Genomic DNA, 19,064 nt, shown 5'->3' with positions numbered 1-19,064 from the left:
TTGATTTACGCTTAACATTGTCACCTTCAAATAATGATCTTTTTTAATACATTTTACTTTTAATGCAGCAATAAAATATGAATTTGAATCCAAATGAAATATGAGGATGTTACCGCCAAACTCTTTCCAATCAATATTTGAACGCTCATATTTAAAACGCAGAAATGAGTCGGGAAAGCTTTCAATATATCGATATTTCTCTGAGATCGGGAGAGCGTCTGACAGGAGAGAATTTCCCTGACCATCAGCGCGAACAGCTAGCTATATTTTGAATTGAAGGCTTGCGAAGCTTTTTTATAACCAGCAGATTTCAAACTAACGGTTGTTTTGCAACTTGTAGAGACAGATGAGAGAGAGAGAGAGAGGAGCTCACAGGAGAAAGTTGATTTCAACCAACATAATCATTATTTTTTCTTAAAATGCATCATCGAGGATTGAAAACTCAGGTGTAAAAGTGCAGCTATAGAATTTGATGTGACGTTTTTACCTGTTGTCAACACTTTAATTTGTCTCACCGATATCGCAGCGTGAAAGCTCCCTTGCTACCTGAAGGGGTGATTTTAATGAAAAGCTTAAATATAAATTTGTAAAATATAAGGTCATAAGGTAAACAATTCAATAAAATTGAGTATTTATGATAAGGAAAATGGATTGTTCAATCGGATTAAATTATTGTTTCAGTGTTTAAATTCTTTGCAAGATAGTAATATCAAATAGAACATCAAAATTAAGGAATATGATTTAAGATATATTTACGGTATATTTTTAAAATGAAAAGGTATATTTTGAGGGTCCGACGGTATATTTTATCGATAATTCCACGGTCACACTGAAATACATAATATTACTTATACAATTTGCGCCGATATCTTAAAAAAAAAATATTCGGCGAGTGCGGTCGTGTCGGCGGATGAAAAATTGTGATAAATATAGCTAAGGTGAAGCACTGCAAATGCTTTTAGCACATAGTCTCGCCCTAGAACACCGCATCCGATTAGAAAAGTTAGCAAATAAGTGGCAAGTGCTGGCCAAGCCAATTGATTAAACGCTCTAATTGAACTAAAATATTTGAAGTGCGAGTGAGAGGGATATAGTGAGCGATACCGAGGTATTGAAACGCTGCCAAAGAAATCTTGCCACCAACACACATTTTTTTGCATTCACTCTTTTTGCTCTCGGCCCGCTTTCATCGCGCGTTCATTGGCGCCTGTGTGTGCGCGTGTGTCTGTGTGCATATTTTGCCGCGTTGCCTTGCTGGCTCGTTCGTAGTCACTGGTATTTGTTGTTGTCGCTGGGAATCGCCCCAAAGACGCTCTTGGAAGAGTGTGCAGCAAGAGGCACGTGAATGTCGCAAAAACACCAGAAACAGTCCTACCAACCGCTCCCCACCGCTGCGGCCGCCATGGACAATCCGGCGATGAGCCAGAGCAGTAGCAGTGGCGGCAGTAATGATGATGTCGCCAACATACCTCCGACTTACTCGTCACAACAGTTGATGCCCTCGGATTCAGACAGCATGGAAGAGGCGCGTCAGCTTCGTCCTACTGGAGCCACGGCCAACCTCGCTGCCGGCCTCGGTCTACCGCCCGTGCCCACACGTCTCTCGGCGGTCGGCCGGTCGCAATGGTTTACCGTTGCTGTGCTCTGTTTTGTCAACCTCATCAACTATATGGACCGCTTCACGATTGCGGGTAAGTGCCTCTCCATCTTACTCCAGTTTTCGGGAAAAAACGTGACACTGCATAGTAAAACTGAAGACTCTCCAAAACGCTATGGGCAAATGCTGACTCTCCGTGTGATTGTGACGTCAGTTGTTGTTATTTACTTGAAAGATAAGGAAAAGTATTGTTGTGGATAGTAAATCCGCCGTTCTAAATATGTTTTCAAGTGCAGGGTCTGATGAAAAATGCCAACAGAATCGTACGAGTTGTGTATGTGATAATAGCCTCTGGGGATGACTAATCAGCGTTTACTTTACATTTGCTTGAATCATCCGATTCAAAAATACGTATGCATATGAGTATGTACAGTCATTTGGATATATATTTTTTATCGTTTAGTTCTTTTGATTCGCTTCCTCTTTTTGGGGGTACATTTCCATGGGAAATCAATCAAATTTCTCGCATATTCCTAACAATCGGTGGGTGTGATTTGTGATATCAGCACCTGATCATGGGGTGGGGGCCACAAAGGCTGAGCCTCAAGTGGTTCCCGCCCGCGTGACAATTGACAGCAATCGTATGTTATCATCTATAAATACGACTCTAATGGAAGTAAACTCCCCCCTCAAATATCCTCTAATTTCTGAGTAATCATTTCATTTCGTGCTAATTGTTTGTGTTGTAATGCGGGCTTGTAGAATCTTGGAATGTGTGAGGGGAAATCTTCTAACTTTCCAGACTGCCAGTAGCTTACATTTGAGATCTAAACAATAATTTTTGTGATTGAGTATAAGACAAGCAAAAATGACACCAGCTAATTGTCAATTCTTCTAAATTCTTAGTAATTGACTGAATTCGAGTAATGTGTGTGTGTTACAATGCGGGCTTGTGTGCAGGCAATATAAACAATAGCACTTATCCATCTCGGATAGCTACAATTCTTAAGTAAACGGCTAAATTGATTCTTTGTGGTTTAATGCGGGCTGTAGGGCTTAACGGATGTACTTCTAAGTCAGCATATACTTCCAATCATATAAGCGGATTTCACACAAATTTGATGGAGAATCTACTTTAATGGGGAATCCCAATTTAGTTTATAGTTATCAAATAAAGGAAACACTCTGCGATTACAGCCTGAATCAAATTGCGTTGCAGAAAAATATATTTACAGAGCTCTCCCAACGGCAATTGCCTGGAGCAACAGGTTACGTGTATGCCTGTTTATATGCAGTTCAAACTGTCGTACCCGCCCCTCTGGCAATGGGACGGGTAGTTACACAAGCCAAATAGCTTTGTAACTGGTTAATTTCCGTGCACAAATGGCCATAATTAACATTTAACATTAACTATCTTGGAAAGTTCTCTGGTCTGTGAACCTGAACTTGCATTGCCCCCGCCTCAAAGTGTTTGCAAATCAGCGAAAAGTCCTTTGCCAAGGTCAAAATATAATCTCTTTTGTACATTTTGCACTTACAGAGAGATTAAATGTAAAGAAAATTATCTTTTTATCGGTTGATTGAATAAGAATCGATCACAAATTGATTTTACACTCAGTTCTTGAGACTTTGATGTCTTTGTGGTAAGCTTTTAATGGGTAATGGGTGGCCCAAATGCTTAAAATATGTATATGTATGTAGATACATACATATGTATGTACATATCGCATGACTTTTAATCAACCAAAGTCGCTCCCAGCAGACAGGAAGCAGATTTGCACTGAATTTTGTACTGAAAAGGGCGATAACATTTACATTTAAAACTGAAACCACCAATGAGTCGTCCATCATTTACACTCACTCGCACTCATTGTGGTGAACTCACTCACTCATTCATTCGGTATACCCCTCTGGCTCCACTCCTCTCTCTCAGGCACACACACGCCCACTATCTTTTTGCTTACTTCGACGCAAATTAACTTTTTGTATACCCTTCAAATTTGGGTATCCTAACTGTGATCAGGTGCTTACAACGTTTAGAAGGAGGCCGCTCTGAGTTTCGTCGGTCTTTTCCAGATTTCAAAGCCATGCAGCCGTTCGGCTTTCGAAATTGTTGGCCAAATGTTGACCTTAGTGTCGTCTGCCTTTATAAACTTTTCCATATTTTGCATGTGATTCCAATTAGGAATAATTTTGTTTATTTAGAACAAAAACTAAAATAAACATTTGTGTGCACGCCCAAGGTTATACGAGTAGACATTTGCCTACTACAAATTTGTGGTTATCACAATTCCTCTGTCTCTTTTTACAGCAGTGTCTTATCAGTTTTAGTTGTAGAAACAGAAGCCACAATATCAGTGGCCAATAAATTGCATTTTGGCGCAGCTGTTACGGCCAGGCCCAGCGGCCATCGGGCACGTGTCGTGAATTTGTTTAAACAATTTCGCATTGATTAGATTGGCAGTTTCGTGGGTTATTTATTTTGTTTTTGGATGGCCTTTTCTGTGAATTTCAACAGTTTCCACATAGATAAATAAGCTCAAATACATTTACTGTTAGCTATATGCATACATATATAATTATGTATGTATGTATGTATATGTATACATAAGTATGTATGTATGCAGCCAAAGCCTGGTGTCTGTCAAGTTCAACGAAATGCATTTAATTAATATTTTAAGTACGTCCTGGCCTTTGTGCACGATATTATCTCCTCTCTTTTCAGTTTCGGTATTCGCTAACTTGTGGCAATGAGCATTTTCGTTTCCTTTTTAATGGTGGTTCTTGTTGACACCAAAGTGAACTTTGGATCACTGATCTTCTGCTCGTACGAAAATCAGCAGATATTTTGGTCAGCAGATATTTAGTCTAAATACATTTCAACATACATTAATATACATATGTAGATATCTATACACTCAACCGTTGTGCTTTGCATCCTACGTAATTTTCTTGGCCCCCATCCAAGGCGCCAAACAAAATAATTGTCGCTGTCCCATTGATTGAAAACAGATGGATTATATGTATTTATGTATGTTTTTTATAGGATCTTTAACGAGATAGAGTATCTTTTAGCTGTCTTTTGTTGCAAGCCAATTGAGGTATTTGCTTTTTCTCTTATTTCGATTTTATTATGCGCTTATTTTGCATTTTGTTCAAAGTCGCTGAGTTTGGTTTTCATGTCCGCTTGAAATGTTTTTCTTAACAAAATGTTTAAGGCACACACAGAAAAACTTTCCATTTTGTTGCCTTCATGTTTGGAGAAAGAAATAAACAAAATGAGATGAAACCTTGACACACCGAAGTGACGAATACCTTGGAATATCTACTCATGATTACTTAATGGAATATTTGACAACCGAATGCACAACGCAAGGGAAAATGCGATTTGCTGTTCAGCTGAACCTTTCCCAATATAAATTACAAAACACCTGTTCTATAATTCCAAGTTTATGGTCTTGCATTATACAAAGTTTGTTGCATTTTGCACTGTTTTGCAACGTCACTGATTCTATTGTGCATTTTTTCCGGGTTAACGAACTGCAGCTGTGTGCCAGGCGACGGCTTGACTTGCAAAGTGCACATTTCCCTCGAAATTGAATTAACCATAGAGCCACAGCCACAGCCCCACTACAAAAAAAAGCCATAATACAATCTAGTTAATCGGTCACTCGCCTATTGGGGTAGGGAATGTCCATTTGAATACGGTAAATGGGGAAATATGGGGAAGTTTTCAAAGTTTTGCTTGCATGCTTTCACAATTGATTTCCATTTGTGTTTATTTCCACCTGCCCAAAAAATGAAAGTTTTTCTCTGCAGCGAAAGTCTCCGTCGCCTTTCAGGTCCAAGAGCACTCGAAATGTGAATCAAAATATCTGTCCGATGGTATCCAGATTGTTTAATCATTGTCTGAATTTAAAGCTTACTCGGCAGATATCGCGTGATATTCAAGGCCAACGTCACCAGACCCAAAAGAGCGCAAAGGAGAGGACGTGTGACGAGAGGGACAACAATCACTTTCAGTCCAACAGCTTTTTCATTCATGTTAATAAGGTGCCACCTCTTCACCTCTCTGCCTCTCTCTTTCAAGTAACATTTACTGACTAGACGTAGTCGCAACAGTCTTCGATTTTCCAACCACCTACAGTACGTTTCGGCACTGTAAGCCACTTTCCTGAGGGGCTTAAAGCTTTGCTAAATGTATCAAATATTTAAATTGTTTTGGCTATCAAAGAGCTACATACATATATTAGTATCACATGGTATCAGAGGCGAGTTTCCAAATATTGTCTGCTTATCATGTTACGCACTGTCTTGTGCTAAATAAAAAAGAACAAATGAGAGCGCCAGAAACAAGCGAGAGGTTGAGAGAGTCAAACTGGTTCTAAAATGGCCAGAACCGGCAAAAAAATACATACACACAGACGTAGACGTAGACGGATCTCCCATTAGGGGGGAGAACTTGCCAATCTGCCCCCAAGGCGGCGACCCGCCTCACGGTACCAGCTGGCCAAGAATGCCATAAACAATCGGCATTCCATATGCGGGAACCCGATTACACCTCGTGTATGGGAGGGAAAGACCCCACCACAGCACACCCCGTTTGCCATGTCTGTCAGTTTTTCTGTCTATCCCCCACAACCTTCTCTGCCATTCCACACCCATCGCATATCGCAATGCATGCATGCACACACAATCACACTGTTTATCGCGTGGCGTCCTCCAACCATTACGTCACTGGGCAAACAAACTCTCCGATTGGTCGAAAACATCGTACGATAAATTTCTCAAAAGCGAAACCAGCAAAAAGAGACCCAGAAACTGAAATAATTAAAAGCAAACGCTGATTCACGTCCCACTTCGTGCCACGTTCGCTTGGCATTCGGCTGCACTCGGTTAGAGTTCGTTGGGGGGTTCGTTCGTTTGTACGGCACACAACTTGTTGAGCTTTTGCTTGTCTCCCACAGTTGTTTGTGTTGTTGCTGTGTTGTGCATTTACCGGCTTTTGATCTTCCTCTCTCTTTCGCGCGCGCTCTCACCTCTGCGTATTTGCTCACTCGATTGTCACTTTATTTTTGGGTGCTTGAGCACTTTGGGTCGAGGCAAAGCGGTATTTTGTAGACCACTCAGCCGCGTACATTGGCCCCGTACGCTGGTAGGGGCTTAAAAGCAATGTTTGAGCTGCAAGTAGAATGTAGGAAATGGCGTTAGATGTGAAAAAAACAGTTATTGACCGAGGTCGTTTTGGCCATTAATACGGCCTGCACATCCGTTTGATAATGAATTTTTAAACGATGCGACGAGACGTGCCGCATTGTTGTGTTGGCATGAAACGGAAATAAAATTGGTATTTGTAGGCGAAGGTGATTCATAATATAAAAATGAATCTTTGGGCACGTCTTGACACGGATTTTGTGTGTGTGTGTACACATTTTCATAGATCGAAAAATGCATCTGCTGGCCTAAGCGATGATTATCGATTCCAGTCATGCTTTTGTCATCGATAGTTGCAGCATTTCAAAATGCAACGGAAATGCCTGCATTTTCCGCATAAGTTGTATACTTTGTCTCTCTGTAGCTATTTATGATAGATCGAGAGAAATTACTGAATGATGATACCTATTTTTGCTACTTTTGTTTATTTGTTTTAACATTTTAACGAGTCACTGTGAAGAGAAGTGACTGCGTGACTGTGAGGCATGCTAATTAAGGAAGGCACCACCGGCACCTCTCACCACTCCCATCAACGTGGAGCTTACGTAAAGCACTCGAATATAGCATACTCATATTAAAAATTTATGTATTTGGCCAATTAGCGTCTGTCTACTGTTGATAGAAATAGTTGGTACACACCATAAAATATAATACAAAAACCCAATCACGGGTTTCCAGCTTGTGACAGTATTTTAATTCCTTTTAATTTCCTTGCAGGGGTGCTGAAGGATGTGCAAGAAGACTTTAAAATCGGCAACGACAGTGCGGGTCTCCTGCAGACAGTGTTTGTCATCTCCTACATGATCTGTGCTCCAGTCTTTGGCTATCTGGGTGATCGGTACTCCCGGCCGTGGATCATGGCCGTGGGTGTGGCCCTGTGGTGCACCACCACGCTATTGGGATCGTACATGCAAAGCTTTGGCTGGTTCATCACGTTCCGGGCTCTGGTGGGGATCGGCGAGGCCTCGTACAGCACAATAGCGCCAACGATAATATCGGATCTGTTCGTGAACGACATGCGCTCGAAGATGCTGGCGATGTTCTACTTTGCCATTCCCGTGGGTTCCGGTATGGGGTAAGTTCTATGACCCAAAGCGATGGCAGCAGCGGCGGCAGTAGGCAGTCGCAGCTGCAGAGTAAACAGGCTCTTATCAGTGGATCGTTCGTCTGGGGTGTTCCGCCTTCGACTTTGTCACTCCTCGGGAAGCGGTTATCAGCTGCTGACAACAATTTAACAGCCGACCGGGTGCAAAGTTTGGGGCGGGCCTCGTCTCAAGGGGATGCTCTAATCGGCGTAGCGTGAGAAAAGTCACGTGACTTCATTTCACCCATTGAAGAGCACCTTCAATTAAAAGTTTAAATTGATTTATTTTTGGCATGTAAAGAGGATGGCCTTAATTCAATTAAAGTGGGGTCAAGTGGCCAGGGGCTTGTCTCGTTGATTGAAAATTATGCGCCACGCCAATTGGCAGCCAATGCAGTGGAGGACCAAGAGTCAACTAATCGCAATCAACTCTAATGTACTCCCTATGCACCCTTTCAGATATATTGTGGGCTCGAAGACGGCTCACCTGGCCAACAACTGGCGCTGGGCGCTGCGCGTGACCCCATCCTGGGTGTGGCTGCTGTGCTGCTGATTATGCTGATCAAGGATCCGGAGCGCGGCCATAGCGAGGGCTCGCACAACATGGAGGCCACCTCCTACAGACAGGACATCAAGGAGCTGCTCAAGAATCGCTCCTTCATGCTCTCCACGGCCGGATTCACGTGCGTGGCCTTTGTGGCCGGAGCGCTGGCCTGGTGGGGACCCTCATTCATCTTCCTAGGCATGAAGATGCAGCCCGGAAACGAGAACATCGTGCAGGACGAGTAAGTGTACCATCCTCTCCATGAATCCCACTCCCCAAAAGTCCCCAATATCCCCCAATCCAATCGAGCTCGGCGCCTTATACCTTACCTCTGGTTCTATCATCGAAGCATCTCGTACAAGTTCGGCATAGTGGCCATGCTGGCGGGCCTGATCGGCGTGCCAATGGGCTCTGTGCTGGCCCAACGACTGCGCGGTCGCATGGAGAACTGTGACCCGTACATCTGCGCCGGAGGACTACTGGTATCCGCGCCCATGGTATTTGCTGCCCTAGTGGTGTCTCGGACGAGCGGATCGCTGTGCTTCTTCTTCGTGTTTTTGGCCCAAGTGGCCCTCAACCTGTGCTGGTCCATTGTGGCCGATATTCTGCTGGTAAGCTGGCCAAGAAGCGTTTCAAGCAACAGCAGCAGAAGCAGCAACAATAAAGAACGACGATTACTAATGCGCCCCAAGCCTAGCCCCAAGCTCGCCAAGCAGTTTTCCTTCCGCCTAAGCTATCTTGCAAAAACTAACCTCAAATTCAAAATTTTTCCTACCCTCCCCCTCCCCAAATTTAGCGTTGCATTCAATTTTGGAGTGATCACAATGGTGGCGGGCCTGGTGGGCGTGCCCCTGGGCTCGTTCTTGTCGCAATATATGGTGAAGCGGTACCAGTCGGCGGATCCGGTGATATGCGCCTTCGGTTTGCTGCTCAGCGCACCGCTGCTGTTCGGTGCCTGCCTGATGGTGTCGTCGAACGAGCTGGGCACCTATTTGCTCATATTTTTCGGACAGTTAGCTTTGAATTTGAATTGGGCGGTTGTGGCGGACATCTTGCTGGTAAGCCGACAGGGAGAGAGAGAAACACAGCTCCTCCACGAATTTCCCCAGTCTTGCTTTTGTAATTTTGCACTCACTTTTTGTTTAAATATCAATAATGTAAATGTAACTGTAATTACAACACGTACAACACGTAATATTAATATTAACTTTTTACTGTTATAATGACAACACCATCACACTCACACACACACACGCAAACACACAAGCATGCTTACACCCACACTCTAACCGATATATTTTTGTGTTGCCCTTTTACCGGTGGTGGTCATTGTCCCTAGCCGAGAGCTTGAAGGAAGTTTTAACCCCGGAGGGGAACTGACTCTATAACCCTTCTAAGCGGTGGATTTTTCAAGCCGTCTGGATTTGTAAATTATGCACTTATCTCACTTTCCGACTTGCATACATTTCTTTAAAAGTTTTGGCCTCTTTCCAACCATCTTAAAGCTGAGAAATGCACTCTCCTTCCTTCATAGTATTTTATCATTATTTTTCATCTGTTTCCCCTGTCCAGAGGGTTGACATTTCTTCATATTACTTTTTCCTTTTTGCAAATGCAATAAACGTAGAGCTCAAGCTATGCTGCTCCTTGGCATTTTTCCACCCTCTACCCCAATGGAAGTAAATATGGGGTGAAAGAGTGTGTGCCACCCCCAGACACTTGCAACTGGGAATAAATTTCATCGCACGCAACCCCCCAAATGGGGGCTGGGAGGGTAAACTTATTAAAGTCCCACATTGCCCACAAGTTGACAGTGCAAAACCCTCGACTCATACCCCCCATAGGTACAATATTTATATTGTACGCTTCTGTCTGGCACTTTTTTTGGGACTATCTTCACTGGCGAGTCACGTTTGCTGGCTACGCACTGATAAGCCAGAGATAGTGGAACTGTAGTTACTCTTTATCACACACATATACTAGTAGGTAGATACTCTGTCAATCAGATATTGGCTAGTCCTTGATTACTTTGATTTCAGTACAATTCGATAAAGGAGTTGATAAGCAGAACATATGAACGATTCGATAGTAGATTTATGATCTAGTGAACTTAATGATTTACCTAATTCAATACGATTGATAAGTGTGACCTTTCAGTTCATATTTAACCCAATTCGATATGTGACCTCAATCAACAAACGAATGAATTACCCCCTGAAGAGGTAATTGAATTTCCAGATAATCATACGATCCATATCTCTTATCTGTGGTCTACTTCTGAGTTCGAGTTACACTTTTGAACTTATCTGAGTGACTTTATCTAAAAGATATCTAAAAGATTCCTTCTTGGTAGCTTCGTCTGCGCTATGAATGGATAGGAAAGCTGTTTAAACAGCTGATGTGCGCAACCTATGCGACAAGATAGTGGTTGTTAATCTTAGCATATGTATAGGAAAGATATATACATACATATATCACATCCACATGCGTACTCGCAGACGTAATACTTTCAAGCGGTATGCATGTTATTTAGCCTGTTCTAAATTTGGCAGTACGTCAGACCATACTATATGTATGGTATATGTATACCCCTCTCGATGCATTATACTATTTTATTTTTGTTCGGTGTCTCTTTTTTACCACGCACTTGATTTGAGCGTATGTCCACTTTTTGCTGCCTTATTGCCATTGCAAAATGATTCCGTTCCGTGACAAAAATAAGCAATCGAAATTGGTTATCTAACCCGAAAGAGTCCCAATGGGCGGGTATTGGCCACTGCCTTGGGTGGCGCTACTTTAATTGTTTCAGATAAGGAGTTTTGATTAGAAACTACCTTTATCTAGGGTATTCAGCTGGAATGGGTTGACCTAGACTATAAGTAAGATCCCACTAGCATTTCTGGTGAAATTTAAGGATTAGTGGGCGTAACTTCTGCTTTACCACACATCCATAAAACGCACACACACACACACTCACATACACACACTATTGTAACAGTAAAAACTTAATTTAGCTTAAAGAAACAAAACGTTAATCACTCAAAATTGGTAGATCAACAAAAGAATGCCACAATCAAACAATTCAAAGAGCTACTATCCAGTAGCCGATGTCTGATCATCCTTCAATGCCGATCAGCATTATCAAAACGGTGAACTCTTCATGTCGATGGTACCGCTAGCAGCTCCAGAACTGTTCCCAGGCGCACGCTCGCCCACTGTTCCCAAGTGAGCGCCATTGTTGACACGAACCTGCACGCAAACTGGGGCCGGCGGACCGTTCTTTGTCCTCAATATTCTCGAGTGGCTCCATCTTTGGCGAGCTTTTGGCAGCATCAGAGCTTGTTTGATTGTGGCTGCTTCTTGCACACACGTACCGCACTCTAGAACACACACACCTACGCACCTTAATCGCACTTTATGTTTGTATGTAATATCGAACTATCGGCTGAGATGTATGTAAAATACTTGCTACAGGAAACATCCCTGTCGATAGTTTGAATCTAGGTTTTGGTCTTTGCTTAAAAACTCTTTGCTTTCAATGTTGTTGTTGGTAAAACTGCTGTTGACTTAGATTTAAATACGACACTGATTCAATCGAAATGAAACTAACATATATTTTCTCTTGTGGTGCAGTATGTAGTGGTGCCCACGCGTCGATCTACAGCGGAGGCCTTCCAAATACTCATCTCACACGCCCTGGGCGATGCCGGCAGTCCCTACCTAGTGGGAGCCGTAAGTTATAGCACTTCTGATCTGTGTAAGCCCACAATATTTACATATTTGATTGTTTGTACCCTGAACAGATGTCGGAGGTCATCATGAAGCATCTACGCAACCATCCCGGTGCTTCGGGCCTGACAAATGAACTGCAAAGCATGTCCCAGGTGGTGGAGTCGCAACTCATCAATGCCACGGATCTGGCCACGAAAGTAGCCTCGGAGGCTATCCATTCGTTCCAAACGAATCTAACCAAAACAGCTGAAAAGCTGACAGAACAGGTAGAGTTTGCAAAGTATTTTCTATGCTGGCCAATCTTAACTTTTGGTTTTCCCGCAGTTTACGGAAGTCGAGCAGTTTGAGGGCCTTCAGTACGCGCTGTTCTCCACCAGCTTTGTGGAGGTGCTGGGTGGCATCTTCTTCCTGTTCACCGCCTGCTTCATACTCAAGGACAAATACAAGGCAGCGCGAAGTGTAGCTGGTAAGGATCTCCCATTAGTCCGATGTCTTAGCACATCCCTCTGTCTATCTCGTTGGCAATCTCCTGTCAATTTCGGTTCTTTTCTTTGATTCTGTTGGTTGTTCGGCAGGCGAAAAGGGACTGGCGTCAGTGGCCGTAAAAGACGTTGAGTCTTTCAATTCGGAATGTCTCGTCATGTGCACGGACATTGCCCTGCGGGAACGCGCGTGATAAGTTTAGACGCTCTCAAAAGAATACTATTTTTGGCCTAAGATCCCGTAAGGTGGGTTCCTCAAAATTCTCGTTTCGTTTTGCGTTATGTTCTGCGTTCGTTTCATCGTTCAGCGTTGCGTTCTACTAATCCGACATGACCGCAAGGCCCTGCCCTAACATCGAAATTGTCCTCAGTCCTCCGACATTGCTTTACATACTACATATAAATATGTGCACTATTTTAAAAGGATATGTCTAATCACTTTTGTGTTCTTTTCGGATTTTACAGATGCTCAGGAACAGCAGCAGCAGCAGCGGGACAACCCGATTGCCTAATACCAGCCTATACTTGAAGTTATACTGCGCACTCAGAGCACTGATGGCATTTTGGGTGAACATATACTGACTGAAAATCATCTTTAATTTAATCTCCACACACACAAGCACGAGCCTCCACGTATTGGTTTCTTTTTGGAATTGTATCTACGATACATGCTCAAGTTCCTATCAGAAGGGAAAGGATATACATAGCCACACGACATCCATACATACCCAAATAGTTCAGCTGTGTAGATTTGTACATGCATCCACTGATACACCTCTCAATCACCCACTCCCAAACTCGCGAGTCATATACATTATATTCGGTTCATTTTACCTGTAAACGCTTATTTACATAGACACGTAGATAGACCTAGTTCTGGTATTTTAGGCTAAAGAAGAATGAAAATGGAAAAAATAAATAAAACAAGCAAACACTTCATGCGATTTCGAGGATGTTCTTCGTCAGGCGTCCACTCCTCTACACTTAAATTCACCGCTCTCCGCTCTCCCCAAAACTTCTGTAAATAGTATAACCCCATCTTCAGTGTCAGGGGCACCAAACGGATTATCTCAGGCCACGTATGGAACGCATGGAGTGTCGATTGTTGCTATATTTATGCATACTAAAATACTTAAATATTAAGTATGAATACATATGATTTGTAAATATTAATAAGCATTGGGCCATTGTATAAGTACATAGTCTCCATAATCAGTCTAATCGTAATTCTGTAATTTTATTTTAACTAGAACTTTAATCGTAATCTTAACTCTAGTTAGAACCGTATAACAAATTGAATGAAATGTCTGCACCCTCAACTATTACTGAATATTACAAGCTAACTATTTAAACAATCGAAACAAAAAACCCGAAGCTACTGCATTAATATGCTGGCATCATCTACATACATATGTACATATGTGTGTTTTTTTTGTTAACTCTTAGTCCAATGTTGGCCTCTTCAAAAACTGAAATTGAAAGCGACAAAAAGACTGCAAATAATCAAAATCGATATTCGGCTTAGGAATAACCAAAAGATAGGGCAAACAAATATAAATGAATATGATCGGACAATTGAGGATTACTTGAGCAATAAAGAATTTTTAAATAAATCAACAACAATAATTTTATTTCGTTCGATAGTTTTCAAAGGAGGGAATCGGGAGCAACACACTCGGCATAATTACATACATATGTACCATGGTACCATACATATGGTCCAAATGGTCTTAAAAATGTCGAAAATACCTATTCTGAATCATTACAATTTTCTGGAGAACAAAAGCTGAATATGACGAACCTGAACGCAGAAGCCATGGACATTTTTGGGGCCGGTGTTGGGAATTTTGTTTTTTTATGAAAAAGTGTCCGATTATGCTATGGAGTTACTGTATGTACTTATGTATGTATATACATATATATATACACTGTCTTTGTCATGAAAGCGAGACAACAACAGCCGAACTCGCAGTGCAGAAGCCACACAAAGTTGTGCCGCTTTTTATACCCGGTACTCGAAGAGTAAATAGGGTATATTGTATTTGTGCGGATAACGGTTGTTTGTAACGCACAGAAGGAAACGTTTCCGACCCCATAAAGTATATATATTCTTGATCGGCATCAATAGCCGAGTCGATTGAGCCATGTCTTTCTGTCCGTCTGTCCGTCCGTCCGTCCGTCCGTCTGTCCGTCTTGTTTGTCGGCTAGTTCTCAGAGACTATAAGACTATGTATGTACATACATACATACATATGTATGTAATTTCTAAGCATAAAAAGCGGTCAAAGATCGAGAAATAAAAGCCCAATGTCTAATGACAAAAGACAAAACATTCTTGACTTCCAAAGCAGGTATGTACATGGATTCGGTCAAGGCCGCAGTACCTGTAATAATTGATGTAACACTTTCTTTTTGAATTACCAGCGCCGGCCCTTCCTAAAAGGTCTTTCCGGGAATTTCCATTGCCAAATAGATATGTATGTATGTACATACATATGTATATGTACATACATACATATGCACATATGCAGATACATATGTAGATGTATGTACCTGATAGCTCTTAAATATCTTTATGTGAAATAAAGCTAATATTTTACTCCTTCACTTTGAGATATGTACATATGTATGTACATGCCTACATATGCACATATACATACATGTACATACATACATATGTATGTATGTATTCAGCTTTCAAGTCAACACTTAAACCGGAGTAAAAAAAAGAAGACGGAAAAGTGAAGAAGCAATATGTACATACATATGTATGTACATACGGTCATTTATGTTTTTCGTATAAAAAAGGACCTAAAAGAGATAACAAAAACAAGGGTCAGCAGAAATGAAGAAAACAACGGAGAAGACAGACAAAAGAAACGTAAAGAGAATAGCGAACAGAAACCACCCTAAAGTGACTCTCGCACACTCACGCACACAGGTTCAATGTAAGATGAGAAGCGAATCTTAGAATAAGAGAGACGACGGCTCAAAACTCATTTCAACATCGTCGGTCGCAGCGCGAGCACGTTACCAGAAAATTCTTAAAAACTGCAAAGCATGGAGCAAATGGTAATTTTTTTAGCCGCGAAAATGTATCAGGCCTATTCTCAACTTTTATTTAAATCTCAAGAAATCGAAACCAACTGAAGATGGCGACAACAGCGACAGTGATGTGGAAATAGTCGAGGGCTTTAGTCTGGATAAACCGAAGATCGGACTAAATAGGATGTCTAAAATCACTGCAGATGCCAACGATAGCGATAGTGATGTGGAAATAGTCGGATGCTTCGCTCTGAGTAAGCAAACGATCCGTGAGAAGCAGCCACCAATTCCTCCAGCGATGACGCACATTCCGATGCCGTTAGCCACACCGCCGTGGTCCTCCACCGACACTTCAATGCCTATCCTCTCGAGCCTGCTGAGCGGGAACGGACCCATTCGTCCTCCACCTGGCTCGGTACTTTGCATTCCGTGCTATCTGTGCCAGAAGCGGTTTTACGACACAGATCTTCTCAAGGAGCACCTAATCCAACATGGCATGAAGATCTACCTAAGCAGTTTGCAATCTCAAGTCACCACGGTACAACCAACTGTGCAACAGCCTTTCCTAGATCCGACCAACGTTCGCTTTTCAAGCGCTCATTCAACGCCACCGCTTGTTCCATCATTTAATAATTCATGTTTAAAGACAGGACGTCCACGTGAGGTATCCTTTGAATGCCAGTTTTGCAAAATCAAGCTAAGTTCCTCCCAGGAACTGGAACATCACCATAAGCGCTGCAATGCGAGAAAAGCAGCGGCGGCGAATTTCGTATGCAAGATATGCAATAAGGCCTACAGACGTGAAGGCTTTTTAACTCGTCACATGAGACAAAAACACAATTTCCGTCTGTTTGAACTTCCAAAAGCACCACCGTCCCCCTGTTCATCCGCAGCATCCACATCGGAGTCAACTCTCACAGAAAGTAGTACTGAGCTGACCAATGCAGAGCCAGTCGTCGAATGTTATCCATCCAGCGGAGAGTTAATGGCGGACGGGGGGGAGCTGCAGAATGTCGATCCTCCTTCCAATTATTGCCCGATCAGCGAATTTACAGCAACCGCTTTGGAGTTAACCTCATCACCAACAAGCACTCGATTGATTAAAGATGAGCCAGCTATCGATTCGCATGCAAGTGAATCGCATGAAGAACTAGCAGCGAAGGCAGCCGCCTTCTACTGTCCGCCCGCCGAATGGGCAGCCATGGGCCGACCGTTTGCAAATGGTTACTACTTCATTCCCATGGATCCCAACAAAACTTATGCACCTCGTCGGGATGATTGCTTCTTGCCGTATGTATTTGTAGTAATATGTATCTGTAGCATCCGAACTAATTTTGTTGATTTTTTTTAGTGAATTTAGTAACTGGGTCAGCAAAGAAGAAATGGAGAAGTATTCCCAACGGTGCCAGACCTAAAATGCACCCAAAGAAAAAAGCTGAAGCGTTCTTGGATACTCTAAATTATTGCCATAAATTATAACGTATGTATACTTTTTGTGGATATTTCAGAAAGGCTGATATTCCCTTCCAATCTCAGCAGTTGTACAAAAAGGAAATAGGACTTCAAATTCCGAAAACTAATAAAAACGAATAAAGAGCTGAAATCCGAGAAATCATTTTGGAAATGTTTAAAATAATGCGAGGGAATCTCGCAACCATGGAAAAGCAATCCAAAACATTGCATTGACACCTACATATGTATGTACATACATATGTAAATTACTGCCAGAAACAGATTGTTAGACTGATAAAAAGTCTTTTGCGCAGTGCATACAGTGTACAGAAGATGTAACGCACACACACCCCACATGCTCCTTATATTACAGCTGACCTTAGCACAAAAAAGATAAATACATATGTACATACATACATACATATTTATGTATTTCATGTATTCAAGCACATACATATGTAGGATTTTCACAATGGAATGCCTTTTTAATATAATCCTAATGAGGAATAGAGACAAAGAAACGTCTCTAGCTTGTTAAATAGAGCGGCACTTCCACTTACATATTCACACATACAAACATACATACATAAGTATGTACATACATATGTACACTTTTGCTCATTTTACGCTCCTCTGTTTCTCTCTTTTCCTTGAACGCTATTTCTGCTCAGCTGCGCAGTTATTTTATATTCGTTCTAAGGGGAAGTTGGAAACGCAAGCGCGCCGCTGGACAACGAAAACACCGAACAGAGTGGGAGAGGCTGAGCACAATAAACAAGAAGAACTGAAAACGAAACAGCAAAAAAAACTGTACATTTCGAATAGAGTCGGTGGAGAAACAGCATTGGTAGAGGTTTGTGTCAGAAAGTGGACAGTGGACTTATGTACATATTAGATAGTAATGGTGAAATTCAGTTTCAGCTAAGCTGCCAACAAAGGGCATAGTAGCATCAGAGATGGAGACAGACCTGACCGGCCTGCACTTGGGGTGCCTGATGTGCGAGAAATGTTTTGTCGGTATAGAAGCGCTTCAGGCGCATCACCTGTCACACTTTCCTTCGGTCACCCAACCGATCCCCAAGAGTCACAGCTGTGATCTGTGTGGGCGCGCACTGCACTCGCTGCAGGAGCTGAAGAGTCACTACAAACACTACCACGAGGCCCTTGTCAGCACGGAATCGAAAACGGGAGAGTTTTTCGAGTGCAATCGTTGCGCAAAATACTTTGTCCTACGGGAGTACCTAATGCTCCACATGAAGCTAAAGCATTCCGAGTGGGAGATCAGGAAACCAAGTGATTCGAATCATGTTCCACGGAGTCCCCAGCATCAAATATACCCACAACCCTTCGCTTTCTTCAACGGGCACGTTGAATGATAGATCTTTACTGCGCCCACAAACCAACAATTTGGACTGGACCTGGACTCTGTGCATATGTAGATCTATGTTTTATTAAGAATATTTCTCATAATTGTTAATGTGGAATATTTTTGTGATCTTTTTAAAAAATCGCTGAACATTTTCTGCTTTGAGAGCTGAAATAGTGAACAACCTGAATTAACCAGAGATGCTATAAGGCCTGCATTGCCTGCGTTAATTTTATATGCATCACACAGTTGAGTTAACGTCGCTGCCAAACGGCATAACTTTGTGTAATCTCTCATGTTAATAAACACACTTGAAAAATGAAAGATAATAATGTATTTGTTTCAAGTTGCATCAGCAGTCACATGGCGAAACTAATGCTTCCGTTGAGCAATGCAACACTGGAAGATCTGTAGAAATGCCTTCGCTGTGATACGAATTTTTGACAGGGAGTGAAAAAGGTTATCGACTTGTCAAAATGTTTACTCGTGTTTAAATAAAGTACACCCTGTATCCGCATATGTTCTCATTGCAAAACTTTTTGCTGACA

The 19,064-nt window shown here is 42.2% G+C and overlaps 3 protein-coding genes across 3 annotated transcripts; all 3 read left to right on the top strand.

Annotated features, from left to right (window-relative positions):
• The first annotated feature begins 866 nt into the window (after positions 1-866).
• LOC117890345 (protein spinster) lies at positions 867-14,262 on the top strand. The gene is given in 9 exon segments (XM_034795135.1): positions 867-1,691; positions 7,529-7,886; positions 8,355-8,419; positions 8,422-8,680; positions 8,789-9,050; positions 12,073-12,171; positions 12,243-12,437; positions 12,496-12,637; positions 13,119-14,262. Coding segments are annotated over 9 exon segments (1,773 nt in total). The 5' UTR covers positions 867-1,345; the 3' UTR covers positions 13,166-14,262.
• Positions 14,263-15,594: 1,332 nt separating this feature from the next.
• LOC117891541 lies at positions 15,595-17,301 on the top strand. The gene is made up of 3 exons (XM_034797051.1): positions 15,595-15,725; positions 15,787-16,988; positions 17,050-17,301. Exons 1-3 carry the CDS (start codon positions 15,714-15,716, stop codon positions 17,111-17,113), a joined length of 1,278 nt encoding a protein of 425 aa, XP_034652942.1. The 5' UTR covers positions 15,595-15,713; the 3' UTR covers positions 17,114-17,301.
• Positions 17,302-17,846: 545 nt separating this feature from the next.
• Positions 17,847-18,740, top strand: LOC117891549 (uncharacterized zinc finger protein CG12744). Its single transcript, XM_034797065.1, has 2 exons — positions 17,847-18,003; positions 18,066-18,740. The coding sequence occupies exon 2, from the start codon at positions 18,107-18,109 to the stop codon at positions 18,524-18,526; it is 420 nt and encodes a 139-aa protein (XP_034652956.1). The 5' UTR covers positions 17,847-18,003; positions 18,066-18,106; the 3' UTR covers positions 18,527-18,740.
• The last annotated feature ends 324 nt before the right edge of the window (positions 18,741-19,064 follow it).

This window comes from Drosophila subobscura, chromosome E, assembly GCF_008121235.1.
Source record: "Drosophila subobscura isolate 14011-0131.10 chromosome E, UCBerk_Dsub_1.0, whole genome shotgun sequence".
Lineage (NCBI taxonomy): Eukaryota > Metazoa > Arthropoda > Insecta > Diptera > Drosophilidae > Drosophila > Drosophila subobscura.
This window is presented reverse-complemented; position numbering and strand designations above follow the sequence as displayed.